At 52.2% G+C, this 19,875-nt stretch overlaps 1 protein-coding gene across 6 annotated transcripts in view; it reads right to left on the bottom strand.

Annotated features, from left to right (window-relative positions):
* The window catches only part of Tm6sf1 (transmembrane 6 superfamily member 1), a 28,171-nt gene extending 14,953 nt beyond the window's left edge, over window positions 1–13,218 (bottom strand). For 2 of the 6 annotated variants that reach the window (XR_012443991.1, XM_020175580.2), the window contains exons 1-5: window positions 12,547–12,684; window positions 8,753–8,856; window positions 4,952–5,049; window positions 2,045–2,148; window positions 327–409 (exon numbers count right to left, since the gene is read on the bottom strand). Coding sequence is in view for 5 of the 6 variants with exons in the window: in XM_020175580.2 (XP_020031169.1) it covers window positions 327–409; window positions 2,045–2,148; window positions 4,952–5,049; window positions 8,753–8,856; window positions 12,547–12,638 (481 nt within the window). In the remaining variant the exon portion in view is untranslated. Of the gene's footprint in view, window positions 1–326; window positions 410–2,040; window positions 2,149–4,951; window positions 5,050–8,752; window positions 8,857–9,303; window positions 12,426–12,546; window positions 12,685–13,013 lie in introns of those variants that run through there. The other 4 variants (XM_074061757.1, XM_020175582.2, XM_074061756.1 and 1 more) reach the window with 4 other exon arrangements.
* Window positions 13,219–19,875: the final 6,657 nt, after the last annotated feature.

Here is a 19,875-nt window from a genome sequence, read left to right as displayed (position 1 = left end):
GTGTGTCAGGAGTTGCAAATAACGTAAAGAAGTTTCAAGAAATCCTCTCACAGTGACATAGCTACAAATGCCTCCGTCAGTCTCTCTGGATCCCTGAAAAGAGTCAGGAATCACTGACACTTGACCCCACTGCTCACACACCTTCTGAAAGTTGCTCAGAAAACATCTTAAAAGGCAAGGTCACAGAGTGGGGAGCGGGTAACTTCGCAAAGCAGTTTTTTATAAGCTTAGAGTCTCTTGGTTCTATTCAAACCAAAATAACTCTACATTTACAAAAAACATGTATTACAGAAAAGAAAAGTGAGTTTTAAGGTAAAGTTTCTTACCTACAATGTTTCCAGGCACAAAAACAACAATGCTCATTATAACGGATCCAACCCAGTACAGGCCAATGGTTCTGTAACTTTCCCTGTAAGGAACGATCCTGCTTAGTGCACTCATCTTACAATACTGCTGGCAATCCCCAGTGTTGCTTTTACTCTAACGAGTGACGTACATGAAAACAAGCTCATTGAGTCAAGAGTATCAAGCATAGGGAATCCTGGTGACCAAACAATGTGTGCATGTGCCATACTGTAAACCTTCTTAGTGTCATCTAGAACAAGAACTGTAGTCTGGTGCTGGTGGCTCACGCCTGTAATCCCAGCTACTCAGGAGGCAGAAATCAGGAGGATCGTGGCTTAAAGCCAGCCCAGGGAAATAGTTTGTGAGACTCTATCTTGAAAATACCCAACTTACACACACACACACACACACACACACACACACACACACACAAAAAGGGCTGGCGGAGTGGCTCAAGTGGTAGTGTACCTGCCTAGCAAGCATGAGGCCCAGAGTTCAAACCCTAGTGCCATTAAAAAAAAAAGAACAGGAATTGTGCTTGGTACAAGATCTGCAGTCCAGTCATTGCTACCGCAGGACTCCTGAATGTCCCCATTATGCATGAAACAGCATGGAAGGGGAAAGAACGTTCAAAGAAGACAGGACTCTGGGTTCGCATTTTAAACCACTGGAAGTATGGGTAACAGGATGTGAGGTGGACTTTCCCCGGCAATACAGGATTTTGGTCAATACTCCAAAGATGGAGAGACTTCGTGAACCATGCCCCATTCTAAAGGAGCTTCAGGACGTACACAGCTAAATCTTCAACACTGGCAGAATGTTCCCTCGGCTGGTAACTCCATGCCACGTAAGAGGCTGTGGGGAGTCCACAGGGAGGTTCTCTGAAGGGACACAGAAGTAGGGAACACACGTTTTCTGCTCAGCCCCAGCCCTCATGCCACATGCAGCCAACCACACAGGGCCATTCACAGTGGTCTGGCTTACTGCAGGACAGACAAGAATAAACAGGAGCGGTCCTTTAGTGCGGCAGAGGACGGGGAGTAGCCAATCGAGCTGCGTTTCAACTTTGGGCAGAAATGTGTGACTTTCTCTAACTTGGAGCCAAGTGGAGGCTGGGGAAGGTAGCTGGGCTTGAGCCATCCTGGAAGAACCCTCCCCGAAAGTGTGCCTTCCCACGGTGGGTGGGGCGTCACAGATTCAGCCAGAGAGCACGCTGGCTTCAGGAACTGCTGCAATGTAAGGTTCCTGCCTTCAGGGTCTGCAGAGAGCCACCTGTGTGTCCCACGAGACAGCTAGCACTTTCCAGTGGAGGGCATTCCCAGCAACTGTCACGCGACACTCCCCTGTCCTTTACTCCCAGAGAAGCCAGCTACAGAGATGGGGGTGTGACAGACAGAGATGGGGGATCCTGAGTACAGGTCCCCGTTTCTGAGCCATCTGGACTGGAATGAGGGTGAAGCTTTGAATTCGAATGTGCTGGCTTTACCCTGAAAACATAACCCGCAAGCTGAGGGGCCGCTCTGTCTCCGTTGTCACTATGTGGGGGACACATTTATGCCGAAGGAAAATCAAGCCACGTCCAACTGGTAGCTGTGGCACTTGTACTCACGGCCAGGCGGACCTGCCTGTGTTTGCCTCTGTGCGCACACACTGGCCTACGGTGGCAAAGGCACAGCGCCAGGCGAACTGACTTACTTACTCCCACGCTATCGCTGCCACCATCCCCAGGTACATCAGATAGTGGGCGGAGCCATCCCAGTAGCAGGTCACGTGCCCGTAGGCGGTGTTCAGGTGCGGCTCGCCCTGTGGAAAGCATTAAACAATGCACTTTAAGTAAGATTCAGACATTTCAACGCACAGCCCAGACCTGCATCACAAGTAAAACGAAACAGCACCGCTCACTGGCATTGGCCTAACATCAGACCCTCTGCCTAACTGTCAGGCCGCACACTTGCAGCGTTACCGAAACCACAGGCGTCACCTAAGAGGAGCCTGAGCTGCTGGCCTCAGACGGATCGACACGGGGCTGTACAAAGCAGAGGTGTAGTGCGGGCAGTCCTGGCTGTGTGGCCAGAGGAGACCCCACTCACCAGAGCCTCTGGCTGGCCTTAATCATTTGTGCTCACCCTGCGTCTGCCTGCCACGGGACATCTTCCAGACCTACAGACAGACAGTGCTAGACTCCGTCTTACTCCGTCTCCCCAACAACCCTACGGGATGAGCACTGTTGACTCCATTTACAGATGAGGAAACAGAAGTGACAAAACTTGCCCCGGGTCACATAGCTAACATGGAGCAGAGACTACTACCAAGAAATTCCATGAGAAACTTTTATTTTTTTGACAATGTTCATTTCTAGTTTCCAGCTGGTTACATTTCCAGGTGGCTGCCAGAAAAATCACAGCCACCCTTGTTTCCCCGTCTTCCTTCTCCCACCTGTGCCCTCTCCTGGCATGTGTTCACATCTCCATAATGTGCCCAAAGTCCTTTCCCCAGGAGGGAGGAGCACAGATCACACAGTCTACCCACGAGCCAGCCGAGCAAGGCATTCTCTCAGTCTCGGCTCCCCTGGGTGAGGACTGCTCCATGTCTCCCCACGAATCAACTCAAACCCAGATCACAGTGGAGAAGGACATGCCACCAAAGCTGTACGTGTACACCTATGCCTGGCCCTCCCCATCGCTCTGCATGCTCCACCTCTGCTGGCTTCAGTCATTCATGCAACACCTCCAGCTCTCAGAGCCAGCATGGGCCTCTCTTGGCAACCTAAGGACACTTTAACTGGATGGCCCAGGGGCCCTTCAAACTCAACTCCTTTAACTTATGAGCTTCTCCCCCATCCAACCTCCTACCTGGCCTTAGAGGGGGATCACTCTAAACCACGGGTCACCCCCATGACTTGCTCTCCCAAGCAGCCTTTAGCAAATCTTACCGGTTTATCTAAGATGTCACCCCAGGGAACCCTCCTCTATCACAGCTCAGGTCAAACCCTCAACGTCCCTCAGTGCTACCTCTCCGGATGTTGTTCCTGTCCCTCTCCCCTCTATCCATTCACCACGTTCCCACTGCCAGATGAAGAGCCCTGCGGCCCGAGTCCTGGCATGTCACTCCCCTCTGCACTCCCACAGCCTGCAGGACCATGCCCCGCTCCTCTATGTAGCCCAGGGTCCCCAGAGCCCAGCCTGGCAGAACTGCTACTGCTGTACCAGCTTTCCTTGTCATGTTCCATCTGCCCCAGTTCTTGCCACCCTTGCCAGCTTGGCCTCAGCCCTCTGGGCAGCCGCCTCCCTCCTCTGGACTTCAGCCTCTGGTCAGAGACTCCTCCTCTTCTGGCCACTCTTCTCTCTCCGCCTTATCCCGTGTAAGCGCCTCTCTTCTCACACCTGCAGGAGCCAACTAGGCCCGAAGGCCTCTCCATCTCTACCCAGACTGTTCCTCCCAGCTCAAGACCTGCAAAGCCCTGCCAGCTGGGACATCGGCCGTGGTGTCCCCCAAGCTCCTGAAACTCATCCCCCAGTGAACTTGGCTGCATCCCTGCAAATCTGCAGCCATTTCTCCTCTCCAAGCTTTGGCCCACGCTGCCCCTTCTCCTTGGTCCATCCAGACACATTTATGCTCCTGTCCCTTTGACACTTCAGAATGCTGCAGCAGTGTTGCCAACTCAGGGAGGTCTTCCTGAGTGTTCCAGGGTAGATTCCTTTGTGGGCAGAGTGAGATCATCACCACGCCGAGGACAGCACCATCTCCCTGCCACATTGGTGGACTCCTGAGGGCCAGGACGCAGGTATGTGATCCAAGTCTAGGTCAACATCTGTCTGCAGAGCTAAACTCCTCCTCTTATACCTCCCTGACTTAGTAACACCAGCATTCATCCAAACTCCAAAGCAGGAATCAGGAAGTCATCTGGACCTTACCCTCCCCCTCACCCCAACTCATCCCCAACCCCTATTCATTCCAGCCAAATTCTCTGAAGCTCACCCATTTCCCCTGCACTGCCTCCATCTAGCCACCCTCATACCTTGCTGGCCCTGTAGAAGCCTCCTCACTGGTGCCATAGCTCAACACTGACCTGTCCTTGCAAACCCGTCCTTCCCAGAGCTGACTACTTCCTTTCCCGACCCACACTCAGGAAGCAGCCAAACTCTCTTCCATGGCACACAAAGCTCCCTATCATCTGAAACACAGGTGAAGACCTCACCTTCAGCTCTGCTCATTTCCTGTGTGACCTTGAGCAAGTCACATAACCTCTCTGGAGCTCCATTCAGCCCACTGTACAGGGAGAAAATAGGACCAGCTTCCTCAAGTGCTATGATGGGGGTAGCTACCATATAGCTTAAGTACCTTGTTCAAGTTTAAGACTCATTTGGGCTTTCTGAGATTATGACACGCAACACTATTCATTTGCAGTTCCTCAGTTAAAGGGAACAAGTAGGTCTGTGGCAGGTCAGGAGTGAGGGAGGAGTTTCGAGAGCTGAAGAGGGGCCTCTCGTGGCCTCATCTGACCTTTGGCCTCCCTGGCCACGCGCGTAAACCGCTAGGAGACACACTGTGCATGGAGCCTTTCCCGTAAAGGCAAGGGTTGAGGACCCTCCCTGCTACCCCGTACCTCTCTCAGGTAGTGAGTCATGAAGCCATCAATGATGCCATCTTGCTCCAGTCCTATGATGAGGTTTATCACGCTGGTAAAGCCAAACACCGCGTACACTGGAGAAAGAAGGGAGTTAGAACTCAGCAGTGTGGGACGCCGTCGCTAACAGCTGGGCACTCATCTGTTACCGTGTTTCCCGTGTTTTTCCAGAAGATGCTGTGGGAACTGTCAACATAGACCACTGCCTGTCTTCACAGATCTCCCAGTCCTCACCCAAGGGGACACACGACAAAGTCACGGCTGGCTATCCAAAAAAGATCTCCCACTATCCCCCACTTCCCTCAAGTGGCTGCCCAGAGCAAAACCCACATCCCACCTGGGCGGTGGGGACAAAGCCAGCAGCCAGGTAGCCAGAGTGGCACACAGGTGACCACCAGATTTAAAAGAACAACTTAGAAGAGGGGCTCATCTCCGAGACAGGCCATCCCAGGGTGCCCGGCCTGCCTGCCCATGGCATACCAGAGAGCTGAAAACACAGGGGGCTGGTACGGAAATGACAACAGCTTTAAGAACTGAGACTGGAGATTTTTAAAAAATGAATGCACAGAAGATGGAACAGTTGGGTCGCTTTTCCACCTCTGGCTAAGACCAAGTGAAGGTGCTGCAGTTTAAGTATCATGGAAGGAATTCATCTCAGAGAAACTCCTAAGGCCTTCAAACCACAGCAAAGGGCGAGGGAAGAGCACTTCTCAAACGGGACAGCAAAGGCAACCCAGGTGACTCTCAAGAAAGCTATATTTTCAAGTGGCAGCAATTTTTTCCCCTTTGGCAGTACTGGGGTTTGAACTCAGGACCTCACACTTGCTAGGCAGGCGCTCTACCACTTGAATCACTCTATCAGCCTGCAGTTCTCCTTTTTATGCTTCCCAAGTAGCTGGTATGCCAGGTGCACACCTCCACGCCCAGTTTTTATTGGCTGAGATGGGGTCTTGCTAATTTTTTGTCCGGACTGGCCTTGAATGGTGATCTTCCCTTACCTGCAACTCCTGAGTAGCTAGGATTATAGGTATGAGCCACAGTGCCCAGTGTCAATTAAATGTAAAGCTATAAAAAAAAAAAAAGTCAACGGCAGAGTGTGAGGGTGGGGTTAACTCACAGAGAAGGGAAGCTGGCCTCACCCAGTCTGTGACCCCAAGTCCAGCATTCGCCTCTCCCCCAGGAGTGAAAGGCCCATGTGTACCCTGCCTTGCATGGGTGTGCTGCCTGCAGCCCAAGCCTTCCCTGTGCCTCCTTGGAGGCCTACAGCCCAGTTCTCCCAGACGGCATCACCTCCTGATGACACCCCCAGGTGATTACCACATTGCATCTCCCAGGAAAGGGGCATTCTCCATCTGCCAGTGATTGCGGATGGCGACAGCAGTGTCAGATGCTGTCTCAGAGATGACAAGGACATGTCTCTGCTTCCTAGTGGGCAAGGATCCTGGCCATGACCTGACTGGGAGGCTGCGGTATGCCAAGGGCAGAAGGCAGAGGGTGAAGGAGACACACCAGTAAGTTAGGTGTGGGCTGTGTGGGGCAGGAAGAGAGAGGAGGGGCAGACAGCAGCAGGAGACCGCCAGTCACAGCAGGAGGCAGGAAGAGACATGGCTTCGAAGTCACACAGCTGGGCTCAGCTCCCCTACCAGCCTGGAGACCTTCACCAAGTTGCAGGCATTTTCTAAGCTTGGGAGTTTTTGTGTGTGAGCTGAGCCCCAGGTGAGTGGAGGAGGTTCCCCACACCTTTGATGATGGCTCGGCTACTTGGCTTGCTTTGGCCCTAGAATGGGGGTGGAAGTGACAGCTCCAAGCTGAGTCCACCACCCGCTCCTCTGTGCCTCTGGGTCTGTCATGAGGAAGGCATTGTGGGGAGCTGCTGGGAAACACCTGGAACACCCCCAAAGCCAGTCCAGTTTGAAGCAGAAAGGCTCAGCCAACCCACAGCTCTGTGAGCAAAAAAGTAATGTTTGTTACTGTAGGACACGGATTTGGGGACTGCTTGAAATCAGCATTACTGATGTGAAAACTGGAGGAATGAAATGCCCAGCACAGGAAGTGATCACAGAGCAGCCACAGCTTCGCCTGAGGCAGTACTAACAGTGAAAAGATGTGGGCAGGGCCAGGAGAGGTGGCTCACTCCTGTAATCCCAGCTCCTTGCCTGTAATGCCACCTGCCTGAGAGGCAGAGGACTGAGGCGAGAGGCCAGCCCCAGCAAAAAGTAAGACCCCCACCTCAACCAACAAGACAGGCTAGTGGCACGCATCTTGATCCCAGCTACGCGGGAGGCGTACACAGAGGATCAAGGTCCAAGGCTGACCCAGAACAAAAATGTTAGACCTTATCTGAAAAATAACTAAAGCAAAAAAGAGCGGAGGGCGGGGAGGCGGTGTGTGGCTCACGTGCTAGAGCACCTGCCTAGTAAGCTCGAGGCCCTGAGTTCAAACCCCGGTACTGCAGAAGGAAGAAAGGAGGAGAGGGAGGGAGGGAGGGAGGGAGGGAGGGAGGGAGGGAAAGGGCTCTGGGGTCAGCGCCATTTTCACTAGCTCTGTGACCCTAACCACTTCACTCTGCATCTCTGAGAGTCTTCCTTTGCGCATGGAGGGCTATGTGTTTTAAGATTTTTCTTTTTAGGATTTATTCATTGCACATGGGGATTCATAGTGACAATTCCAAATAGGCTTATATTATACATTGGCATCTCTTCCCCTCAACCCCCCTCACACTTAAAGCAATTGCAAGAGAGTTCTCTGTTCTGTTTCATATAGGTATATGAAGTCCATCCACCGTATACCCTCACCTTAATCTTCATTTACCCTCCCCCCAGTACCCTTCCACACACACTGTGCCTATTTTACAATCCTGTCTTTCATTATTAACATTTAAGTTGATGTTCAGAGGGTTTTCTCAGTGTACCCCGCTGTGAGTCTACTTTACTTTGGTCCATTCGACCCTTTCCATTTCTCTCCTCACCCCTTTACCTCCCACCCCATTCTGCAACAGCCTTCAGTACACATCCTTGTGTCCTCTCCCTTCACAGATGCTATGTTTTATGATATTGTTGATGCCCTATCATTCTCTCTTCCTTTCCCTCTTCCCCAAGTTCCATAGAGAAATTCCACTGTCGCCAACACGTTCTACCTCTGAGTTTGTGTGTGATCGTGCTGCTTTTTGTGTATATGTTTATCTTTGGATCTGTCTTCCGTGTCTGAGAGAAAACATGCGTCTTTTGTGTTTCTGAGCCTGGCTTACTTCACTTAACGTGATGTATGGAGGGCTGTTTGTTGTGAGGATTAAATAAAACAAAACTGAAGTACTCAGAGCCTCACAGACTCTGCAGGTGTTCAATCAATGCCTTTTTATTTGACTACCTGTGTATTTGCCAGGCGCTGATGTAAGTACCTGAGAAATATTACATTATTTCATGTTGGTGCCCATGGCAGGCAATGCCAGATAGCAGACTGAGGCACAGTGCAGCTAGTTCCACAGCAGGCAAAGGGGACAGCAAGTCCCCTGTCCTGGCTGTGCCAGGCAGGAAGGCCAGCAAGGACGTAGAGGCAAGAGCACACTGGGGGCGCCCAGGGGTGATGACGGAGGCTGGCCCAACCCTGGCAGTAACCCTCACCCCAGATCCCACCTGGGAGGGGCCACAGCTTGGAGATAAGGGCCACAACAGGTCCTGCCACACTCCTACACTCCCAGCCACCGTGACCAGTAGCATTTACGAGTGCAGAGGAGTGCGTGACTAAAGAGCAATGCAAGCGCCTGCCTCCCAGGACACATACCATAGAAGAGTGGGTCCCGGGGCGGTTTTCTTTTGACGAGGACACGCGTCAACAGTGCCACCAGGAGCAGGGCGAGGGCAGCAGCCCCCACGATTGTCCAGGCACTGCAACAACCAGAACAGGGAGGTGGTCACTTGGCAGAGTAAACACAATAGTGCCTGGAATTTCCTGACTGTCGAAAGCAACTGCTCCCAGCGCTGCATAATTCATGCTTAATTCTGCCTCTGCCTACAGCACGATATGCTCGGTGAAGTTTATCTGTAGCACTTGTCCTGTCTGGCCACAGCCTCGTGACTTGCAGGGACACAGCCCCAAGCCCTCGTTCTCTTCTCCTGTTGGCTCATGGTCAAAAGACCATCACCCTATGTCCCGCTGCATCATGTGCAGATCTCATGTCTGGAGCTGCCTCCGCCCCCCACCGTGCCCCTCATGTGGCTACCAGGCCACTCTCCTACCTACCTGTTCCTCCAGCCCCTCCCCCTGGCAGCTGAGAGCCTGAACTATGGAATCTGCCACCTCCCTCAGGCCAGTCACAAACCCTCATACTGAACCTGGGCAGCATCAGTGACTGTAGTGACTGCACGCACCTTCCAGAGGGAAGGAGTGCACTGTGCAGCCCGACGTGGCAGGCGCTGTTGTAGGTCCTGGGGTAACAGATGAACAAAAGAAACCCCCATCTACAGGAAGAGGAACCTATCTTGATGGGCTCTGACCTCCACCACCCATAAAGTCACCTCCAGTCCTACAGAGATATTCAACCTCTCATGCCTCCAGCACTGATAGAGCTTCCAGTTCTAGACAAAGACCTGGCTCATTCTGACTACCTGCTACACCAGAAGCTCCTCACATCCCCTCAGATCCAGAAGCAGCACTCCGGCTGAGACCTCTCCATACCACCACCACCTGGCAGTAGGATCTTTGGAAAATCTTCACCATATCCCCTAGGAGGAGTGATGGATGGATAAGATGGATGAGTTAATAGGTTGATGGATGACAAACAGATGATACATAGACAGACAGACAGCTAGACATAGGTGATGGACGGGTGGACAAGTTGATGGGTGATGGGTAGGGAGGTAGATGATGGATGGATGGATGGAATCTGTGATAAGAAAGAGGATGGTTGTGGACATCAGGGATGGGCCAGGCTCCTCCCAAAGGTACAAGCTGACCTGGGTCAAGGCCATGGCGCTGGGCTGAAGCATCCAGTGGGATGTGAGAGGTGGGGCGTGCCCTGTAAGCTGGAGGGGATTTAATGCAAGTGTCCTGAGGCAGGTGCAGGGCGGCAGCAGCCCCTTCCCTGCGGGCAGCAAGGTCTGAGCTGAGCTCACAGTGCAGCAGGGCCGCAGGGCCGTGAGCTTCTGGAACTGGAGAAGGGAATGTGAACTGGTTCACAGCGTCCTTTCAAAAGAGTGGAAACTAGGGCGGCAGGTCACCTCTGCCTCCCAACACTGTCCCTAGAGACCCTCCTGGACAGCCAAGTGCAGCACCTGCTCAAAACAGGCAGAAATGAGTCTAACAGGGACTGGGGGGTTGCAACTAACCCAAAGGTGGAAAGGTTTTCAGTCCTGGGAGGTGGGAGAGGGTTACTGATGTCCTTTTATGAACAGACACCTACTGAGAGGGGGCAGGCATAGATGAGAGCTGTGGGTGTATACAAGACAGAGAGACTGCCCTAATGTTCTCCTGACCCCCCAACCCATTTGTTTTTTCTTTTCCTCATTTTTGTACAAAGCCTGGTGGGAAAGCAGCTGACATTAAGAAAGTAAGCATAGCTGAGTATGGTGACTCACGCCTGTAATCCTAGCTACTCGGGAGACAGAGATCAGGAGGATCAAGATTCAAAGCCAGCCCAGGCAAACAGTTCATGAGATCCCATCTCGAGTGGCTCAAATGGTAGAGAACCTGCCTAGCAAGCATGAAGCCCTGAGTTCAAACCCCAGTACCAGAGGGAGTGGGGAGATAGGAAAGCTACTGTGCACAGGGCTGGGCAGGGCAATGCCAAGGGAGCTGCAGCTGGGAGGGACACCCTAGTCACACAGTCACTGGGCTGACAGAGCTCTCTCACTTGGAGGGAGGGTCTACCCAAAGGAGAGGCAACATTCGACTTTGAGTCTAAAGCAAAGTCAGCAAAGAGAAAGGCGGGGAGGCAGGAGGCACCCAGGGTGTAGGGTGTTCAGGGGTGCAGCTGAAGCACTAGTGTGGTGGGCTGAGGCTCAAAGATGAACAGGGGGCTGGGGGGGTGGTGCATACTGGAGGAGCCTTTGCCACAATCCAAGTCAGAGAGGGCCAGCGCCAGAGAGAAGGGAAAGGAGGAAGCCGACACTATACCAGTCTGTGGGGACTTGTGGGGAAGGGGACAAAAGAAGAGCGTGGAGAAAGAGGAGGGAGGAGCCATGGACCACTGGGATTTTAACCCACAGTAGGATGGGAAGAATGGCTGGAACAAATTGTGTGGTCAGTAACGCACAGCCATCCATCTGATGTGTGCACTCAAAAATGTCCTCACCACCTTCCCCTGGGCTGGGGCCCAAACCTTCTCAAACCCTCTCTGCTGCAATGCAACCCTTCCCCTGCACTGCTCCTGTCTCTGTGTGCAAAGGCTCAGTCCTTAGATCTTGCAGTAACCAAAAATAAAGAGTCACCTCCTCCAAAGAGCCTCCACTGACCACTAGTCCCCTTCCTAGTCACCTATCTACTGTCTTCATAGCACATTTGCTGGTGTCTGTTTCCATACCCAGCCTTTTCTGGCCCGTTCATAGCTACGTCCCCCACACCTGCGTCTGTGGCCGTCACTGAACTGTTCCTAACGCTTCCTTAGGAGCACAGGGTCCCCATGCACTATATTGACAGGCACAGAACATGTGGCTGCCCAGAGCTGCCTTTTGGGAGATGAACCCAGAGACCGGATCAGACCAAGGGCAGGCGCTGCCTTTCCTGGTGAGGGCTCAGTATGAGTGCTGTCTGGATGAAGAAGCCATGCTCTGCGCGCAGACACCTCCCTGCAGCCTGGAAAGGGTGTGCAGGGTAGGGACTGATGTAATTTCCTTAGCACCAAAGGCTTTGAGGAACTTAACAGGTTCCTTCCTCCTCCCCATGGCCAGAAACCAACATCAGCCCGGGGAGGCCGGCGCCTGACCCCGGTCCTCCCAGGCCGGTGGCGGTGGGGGCCGTGGTCTCTCTGGAGGACAGGGAGGCAAGGCTGCCATCCAAAGCCTGTGCGCCTCCTTCCGTTCCCCATCTCCTTCCCCAGCCTTGACCCGCGCCCCTGCTCCAGCCCCCAACCCTTCCCAAACGGTTCCTGCTGACCCCTTCCAAGAGGACACAGATACAGCCCAGTCCACTCGACAGGCCCGAAAACTGAGGCCACGCGTTTAGGGGACCGCCAGGGCTATTTCTGCTAGTCATTCACAACAGCGCCTAAAATCAAGGACCGGGGAGTACGAGAAAGTCCATACATGGGAACGTCCCTGCGAAATGGGACCAAGGCGCTCGGACAGCAAGGCCAGGCGCGGGGTCCGTGTTCATTCCGCCCCCGCAGGTCCCCCAGTCCAGGGCAGGAGCGTTGCCGCATTGACAATGACCCCGCGACCCCGCTAGGCGCTGGCACGGAGCGGACGCCCAGCGCCCGGCAAGCGCCGCCGGTTGAAGTCCCCAACGTGCGACCCTCGGGCGCCTCCGAGCTGGGGCAGGGCGGGCGAGCCCCGCACACAGCCCGCGGGGCGGGCGGGAGGCTCCGAAAGTCGCCCCGGGAGCCCCACCGCGCCGAGCCGCCCGGCCGGCCGCTCACTCACTCGTGCTGGGCCGCCAGGTGGTTGAAGACGTAGGTGACCGGGATGGCCGAGAGCGACAGCACGAACACGCCGGTGGCTGCGGAGGCGCTCATCGCCGCGCCGCCCCGCTCGCCTGCGCCGCACAGCACCGGGCGCCCCGCCCCGCCCCGGCTTCCGGCGGCGCCGCGCCCCGCCCCGGCCCCGCGCCCCCCGCCGCGCCGCGCCCGCCACCCCCGCCCGGACCCTGCCAGTCCCGACCCGGCCCTGCCACCTCCACTCCACGTCCCGCCCTGGCCCTGCCCCTGCGCCGCCGCCCCTGCGCCCCCCGCCGCGCCGCGCCCCTGCCACCCCGGCCCTGCCCCCGCCCCCGGGCTCGCCGCGTCCCGGCCCAGCCCCGCCCCTGCCACCCCCGGCTCGCCCCGTCCCGGCGCCCCCCTCCCCGCCCCGGGCCGACAGTGCTCACCCCGCCCCCCCCCAGCACCTCGCACCTCCCTCCCCTGTCCGTCCTGCAGCGCTTCCCCGGAGGGGGGGTGGTCGCCATCGCCAGCTCCCCGATTGTCAGCGGGCGGCGCCCCCCGGGGACAGGTGCCCTCGAGGCCCTTGCTCCGATGGGAGCTGGTCGTCCAGGAGCCCGGGAGGCCCTGGGCGAAGCTGCGGGACGGCGAAGGGGCAGCAAACCCCGCCGGCCCAGAGAATGCCAGTGGGGACCCACGGCTCGCCCCGGACCTTGAACTTGACCACCGGGCAGAGGCCGGGAGCACCTAGCCCAGCCGCTTTCAAGCCCGCTGTCCACTCACCCCGCTGCCGCTGACCTTGTTCAGTGACCGTAAGATGGGGATAACCCGCTCCAAGGTGACTGTGGGGTTGACTGAGTTAATGTGTAGACGCTGCTCCGCGCCCTGCCACCCCCTACAACCCACCACCTACCCACCTTCTTTTTGGTTTGAAACTGACCCTCTGGGAAACACTGACTCAAGAAACCAGAGCAGCGCTTATTTCTATTCTAGAAAGTGTTCCCCTAGCCAGGCGAGGCCCTGCAGGATACACAAACTGGAAGACCGGACTCCTCTTCTCAGAATACTGTCAGACAGATGCCTACTGGCTTAGAGAGTGGGGGCGCCCAGTGTTGGGGTTGCTCTCACTGCTTCACTGGCCTTCTGGGAGGAGGAAGTCAGAAAGACCTGTGGGGCTGAGCCTCCATTGGTCTGGGACTGGGGAAGGACAGGGAAGCAAGTTTCAGAGGAGGAACTTTCAAGCATCAGAGGGTTGAAATGGGAGGTTCTAGAGTCCTTGCAACTGAGAGACAACTTAGGAAGCCATTGGCTCCTGAGGAAAATGAGCACAAATGGCACGACCTGCCCCAGGGGCCACTCAGCTTTTCAAGCCAGCTGTCCTAGTCTGCTATCCTAGCGCTTGTGGAAGGCCTCTCCAGCTCTGAGCACATAATGATAAAGCCAGAGCCCAAACTGCCAAGTAGTCAGAGCTTCTCCAGGAAGCACTTCAACTTGTACCCTGGACAGCACCCTGCTGTACAACTAACCTAACATTCACCACTGCCTCAAACTCCTTCCTCCTGGCCAGCCTGCAAGGCCAACTCCAGCCTCCATCACCACCAAACCTGAGCCCCTCCAGCTGCCCCGATCCCACTCTTTTCTCAACCTAGACACATGCTCAGGTACCAAGCAGCACTCAGAAATGCTGGACCTTGCACTGGTGGAGTGGCTCTAGCAACCATGAGGCCCTGAGTTCAAACCCCAGTGCCACAAAAAGAAAGAAAGAAATGCTGGACCTGTTTACTGTCTTCTCTCATTCCTTTCTTATTCATTCGTTTTTTTTTTTTTTTTTTTAGTTCAAAATTTAAAAATGAATAGCCAAAGCAGTCCTGAGCAAAAAGAGTAATCTTGGAGGTATCACAGTACCTGATCTCAAATTGTATTACAGAGCATGGTAACAAAACAACATGATACTGGCACAAAAACAGACATGTAGACTACTGGAAAAGAATAAGAGGACACAGAAGTAAACCCAGGCATTGATTCTTGTCAAAAGTGCTAAAATACAGCCTCTTTGACAAATGGTGCTGGGAAAACTGGGTATCTCCCCATGTAGAAAACTGAAATTGTCACCAAAGAAAGAAGGAATCCCCAGTAGGAGAGAATGGGGGAGAAACTTCCACCCAGCTTCCCATTTCCATGCAAATCACAGAAACTTGAAACCCACAACAAAAAGCATTTTGAGGGGTTTCACAAAAAAAGGAAACAACCAGGTGAAAGTTTAGCAAGGATTTATTTATCAAAACAGGATAAAGTAGGGGGAAATAGAAAGGAGAAAGAGGAGACTTCCTGCCCAACATGCAGGGGGTGGCAACAGAGCTTCTGGCCTCTGAGGAGGTGGGGCTTTCCAGGCAAGAGGGGGCAGCACATGTTAAAAGCAAACATGTGAGAGAGAGCATGAACTGCAAGTGACTTTGGTTGGAAACACTGAGATGCTATGTGCAGGTATGGGAGACAGGAGGGTGAAGATGGAGCGGTGATCAGGATTCCTCTCCAAGAACCCTTAATGCAGGAAGCCACTTAAGGGGAATAATGGGAGGAGGGGTTGACCTGGTCAGGGAGCAAGCACCTATAAAGCAGCTGAAGTGGACCATAGCTTACAAGGAAAAAGGAGAGGAGGCAGGAAGACCAGTTAGGGGACTGCTACAATTTGTCCTGGCAAGAGATGGTGGGACCTGAACCAAAGCAATGCCATGAGAGGAAGAGGAGGGGCAGAGTGAGAAAGCTGGGTGGGAATTAGGAAGTGGGAAGGGAAGACTAGCGCAGAGTTTAGTTTGGAGTATGTTGGATTTTCAGTCCCTGGAGGCTCCCAGGAGGGGCACAGGCCACAAAGACAAGTTGGGGGTCATCAGCACAGAGGTGGGGCTTAAAATCAAGGCAATAAATTCAATGTCTGTGCAAGAGGGTAGAGCACATGGTGGCAAAGAGGAGCCATCGAGAGGCAGAGGAGCTAGGAAGTGCTGCCACCAGCAGAGCAAACCATGTGCTTCTTAGTGGAGAAACATCCAGTCTCACCGTGCTGGAGCTGCTCCTTCAGAGCCAGCAGGGACCCAAGGACAGAGCAAAGCTTTGACATACTGTGATAGACATACTGGAGTTACATGGCTTTTGTTTTCAATGGTTTCTCTCTTTTTGGGGGTTGGGGGATGGCAATGCGGTTTGAACTCAGGGCCTCGCACTTTCTAGGCTCTGCCAGACCAACAATTTCTCTTGATGCTGAAAAGGTGAATGGCAAGAATATGTTTCCATAGGAACTCCCCCTGGGCTGGTGGGTTGGTCATTCATAAGCCCAGCAAAACAATCCTATTCTGCACAGAATAGATTAAAAAGCAATTCCATGCTGGGCACTGATCTCACACCTGTAATCCTGGCTACTCAGGAGGCAGAGATCAGGAGAATCGTGGTTCCAAGCCAGCCTGAGCAAATAGTTCCGTGAGACCCTATCTTGAAAGACCCATCACACACAAAACGGCTAGTAGAGTGGCTTGGGGTGTCAGCCCTGAGTTCAAGCCCCAGTACAGCAAAAAAAAAAAAAAAAAAAAAAAAAAGCAATTCTATCTACTTTATCTCCTATAATCCTCAAAACAGCTCTCTTTGGAATCTAGAGCTAATGGATGAAAAACAAAAAAACAATGCTCTAAGAAGTTAGCTGACTTGCTGAAGTTCAGAAGGCTAAGAAGAGAAAGGGCAAACTTGAATTCATGTCTCCTGACCTTCAGTCACTACACAGCATGGTAGAAAACAGTGGATGGACACATCACAGACCTGCCGAGCTGACTCATTGCTCAGGAGGTCTTGAGTCCTGTTCAACATAGCTCAGTAACTATCAAGCTTGAGAGAGAGTTGAATATGGCTTTTTAAAAAGGTATTCAGTCAATGAAGTTGTTTGATTTTTGATATTTTTACTTTTTTATAAACATCAACCTTAAAAGGCATGAAGGCTGATATTCTGGCTTATAAGCAAGCATCAGATTTGACCTCAAGCTTCCTGAAGGCAAAACAGAAGCCCCTGCCCACCCCCCCACCCCATGCCTGCTTCTACCATGGAGGGGAAATGAAAGCAGAACTTTGAGGACCTTGGACTCATGGGAAGTAGGAATTAAGGAGGAAGAGCGTTGCTGGGCAGGGATGAGAAAGGAACATGAAAAGGAGTGCTCTGGAAAAGTAAAGCAGAAGTGAGCCCGCCCTTCTCTCTCTCTCTCTCTCTCTCTCTGGTGGTACTGGGGTTTGAACTCAGGGCTTCATGATTTCAAGGGAGGTGCCCTACTGATTGAGCCAAACCACCAGCCCCCATCCTTCACTCTTTAGCCCCCAGCCCGAGGGCCTTCTCTCTCCTCCCTCTTCACACCCTCTGTTTTCCACCTTGTACCCTTCTGATAAAGCCATGTCTGTGCTCTGAAACTCTACACATGCTATACGAATTTGCAAGAAGCAATCAGACTGATCTATGGGTATATAGGTAGGCACAACAAATGACCTGAGGGTGACTAGGGCAAGGATGGTGTGCCTTAATTGGTAGGTCACAAGAATTCCTTCTGCAGGAGGGAGCAGGGTGGGAACAGCCCACTCCTATGTCCCCCACACAAGTCACTCCTGGAAGAATCTCCCAGTTCTTCAGTAACCATGGTGGGCTGCAGTTACTGATAGGGAGTTTATGGGGGTTAGGGGGAAGGCTGCTGTGTGTCAAGCCCCTAATACAGTGCCAGGCATAGAACAGAGGGTCAATTAATGTCAACTGCTAAGGAGAAAGGAGAGAAGAAGAAAGAATGTGGTGGGGGAAGGAGGGAAAGAAGTCTAGGGGGAGGGAAAGGAGTACTGTAGGAAAAAAGAGTAATAAGGGATTAAAATGAAGGAGAGGAAAGGTTAGTATACAGAATGCTTTTCAAAGGTTCTGTGCAGTTGCCAGAGGAGGTCTGCAATTTTGTCCTGGGTTTCCTAGCAACCAAAGCAAGAAGGGAAACAGCATCAGTTAATGCATTCACGGTGTCCATAAGATAAAAAATAGAAAGCAACAGAGCAGTTAAGCTCAGAACGATCCTCGAGCTCCTTTAAAGGGAACACTTTGTCATGCAGTATCTCCTCAGCAATGTTTCTACAATAAACACAGGATCGAATACTCAACAGCTGCCGTGCGGTATACCCTCGATGCAGGGGACTGGCATGATGCCAGGTGTCACTTAGCACACTCAAGTAGCCAAAACAATTTCATGGGGACAAGAACTCTCTGAAGATTCAGCTTGGATCAGGGACAGGTTTTATAATATCTGGGGACAGGGACAGAAGATAACTTCCTAGCACCCCTATCATCACCTCCAGTTTAAGCCCAAGGCTGAACTCTTTCCCATTGAGACATTTCCTTCTAGTCCTTCCCAACAGGGCACACTTAATAGGTTACTTCTCATGTGCCACCTTGAACTTGTCAGCTCTGACCACTGAACTGATGGATATCCTTGAAGTAATTCTCTATGGATATTGTTTTGTACAATAAAGTTTATTACAAGGGAGACAAGAGGGAGTTATTGCATCTGCAAGAAAGAAGAAATGTCCTGTATTAAGACAGAACATTGTGGTTTGAGAAGCAGAAAATGGAGGATAACTTGACATTCTGTACAAAAAGAATGAGCTGGGACAAGGGCTAAATCAAAACCCAAGGTTGCTGTAGCATTCAGACTAGTCCTAAGCACAGCAGAAAGACTTCATGCGGGCTGGGCTCCTGCCTATAATCCTAGCTACTTGGAGGCAGATTGGGAGGATCTCAATCCAAGAACAGCCTGCGCACAAAATTCTCGAGATCCCCTATCTCAACCAATCACGGGCATAATGGCACGTGTCTGTCATCCCAGCCACACCAGGAAGCACGCCTGCCTACCAAGTACAAGGTCCTGAGTTCAACCCCAAGCGTCACCAAAAAAAAAAAAAAAAAAAAAAAAAAAGACTTCATGTGTTAGGATTTGAGTACAGAGAACTGACTAGCAGGGACGCTGAGGGGCTTAGAGATAATATAGTTGTATTGTTAATAGTTTGAAGAATAAATGAATAACTGTTACTTTGGGAGCCCCATGAGCCACACTTTCCCTACCATTGACTTCAGACTTAGCCACGTGACCTATTTCTGCCAATGAAACATTAGCAACGTAAAGTGAGGCTTACAAGTGTTGGCTGATTGGTGGTTTCTGCTTGAAATGCTTTCTTGGAACCCTGCTACCATGCTGTGAAAAAGTTCAAGCAGCTGTGGAGAGGCTAACATGGAAAAGAACTGAGGCCCTGGCTGACAGCTGCAGTGAGGATCCCATCCTGTACCAGCACCAACAGTCAACCATGGATGGTCATGTTGAACCTCAGCCATCCTAGCACTAACACCACAGGAACCAAAACTTCCTGTCATGTGAATCAGGAGAATCATCCATTTTTGGTATTGTAAGCCCTGGAATTTTGGAGCAGTTTGTTATGGAGCAGTAGATAACTGAAACAAAGACAGCAGTGCTGAAAAAAGAACAGAGCAAATGAAACCTGAGATACCCAGACAAAGTCAGAGCCGATAAACACAAAGAGCAGAAGGAGGCCTTGGTTGGTGGTTCAAGAGCAAACTGAGAACAGCTCAGCCTGGCCACACTGTCCTCCTCCCTACATGAACAGTGACAGCCTGAAGCAATGGCTTTCAAGTTCAGGATTAATCTGGACACCTGTTCTCTAAACAAAGCAGGCGATCTGCCTAGGGAATGTTTGAAGGAGGGTGTAGGCCCCAAATAAAGATCACAGTTTGAAATGCTAAAGAGTTCTACCCCTTCGAACGAAGTCTACTTGGCATACTGTGGGCTTCTCTAATTCACTGCTTACTTCTCATCCAGGTACCCTAAAACAATTTTTACCTTTTGATAGATCCCACCCGCCTCAGACAATTCTGTCAGCCAGAAGACAGGCTTACTGCCAAGCTCTGAGTTCATATCCCAGTTCCACCAGGCTTAACAGTGACCTATAGGTCTATTTAATCACCCTGGCCCTTTAATCATAAATATAAGCTGGAAAACAAGGACCACCAAATACAATAGGAAACCAACAGTATGAATTAGAAGGTTCAAATGAACCAACACAAAGACTGACCTTGGAGGAAACAGAGACAATTTAGGGAAGAAGGGAGTACTTGCAAAAGTTGTAATTTCTGTCCCCAGAGAGATCTGAGATGTTACAGATGACACATGGGAATAGGTGACTATAGGAAGGGAACAACCAAAGAACAAGAGAAGTTTCTTGGAAGCTAAACACAGGATTGCAATGGGAAACATTTGATAAATGAACT

This window comes from Castor canadensis, chromosome 19, assembly GCF_047511655.1.
Source record: "Castor canadensis chromosome 19, mCasCan1.hap1v2, whole genome shotgun sequence".
Taxonomy (NCBI): domain Eukaryota; kingdom Metazoa; phylum Chordata; class Mammalia; order Rodentia; family Castoridae; genus Castor; species Castor canadensis.
This window is presented reverse-complemented; position numbering and strand designations above follow the sequence as displayed.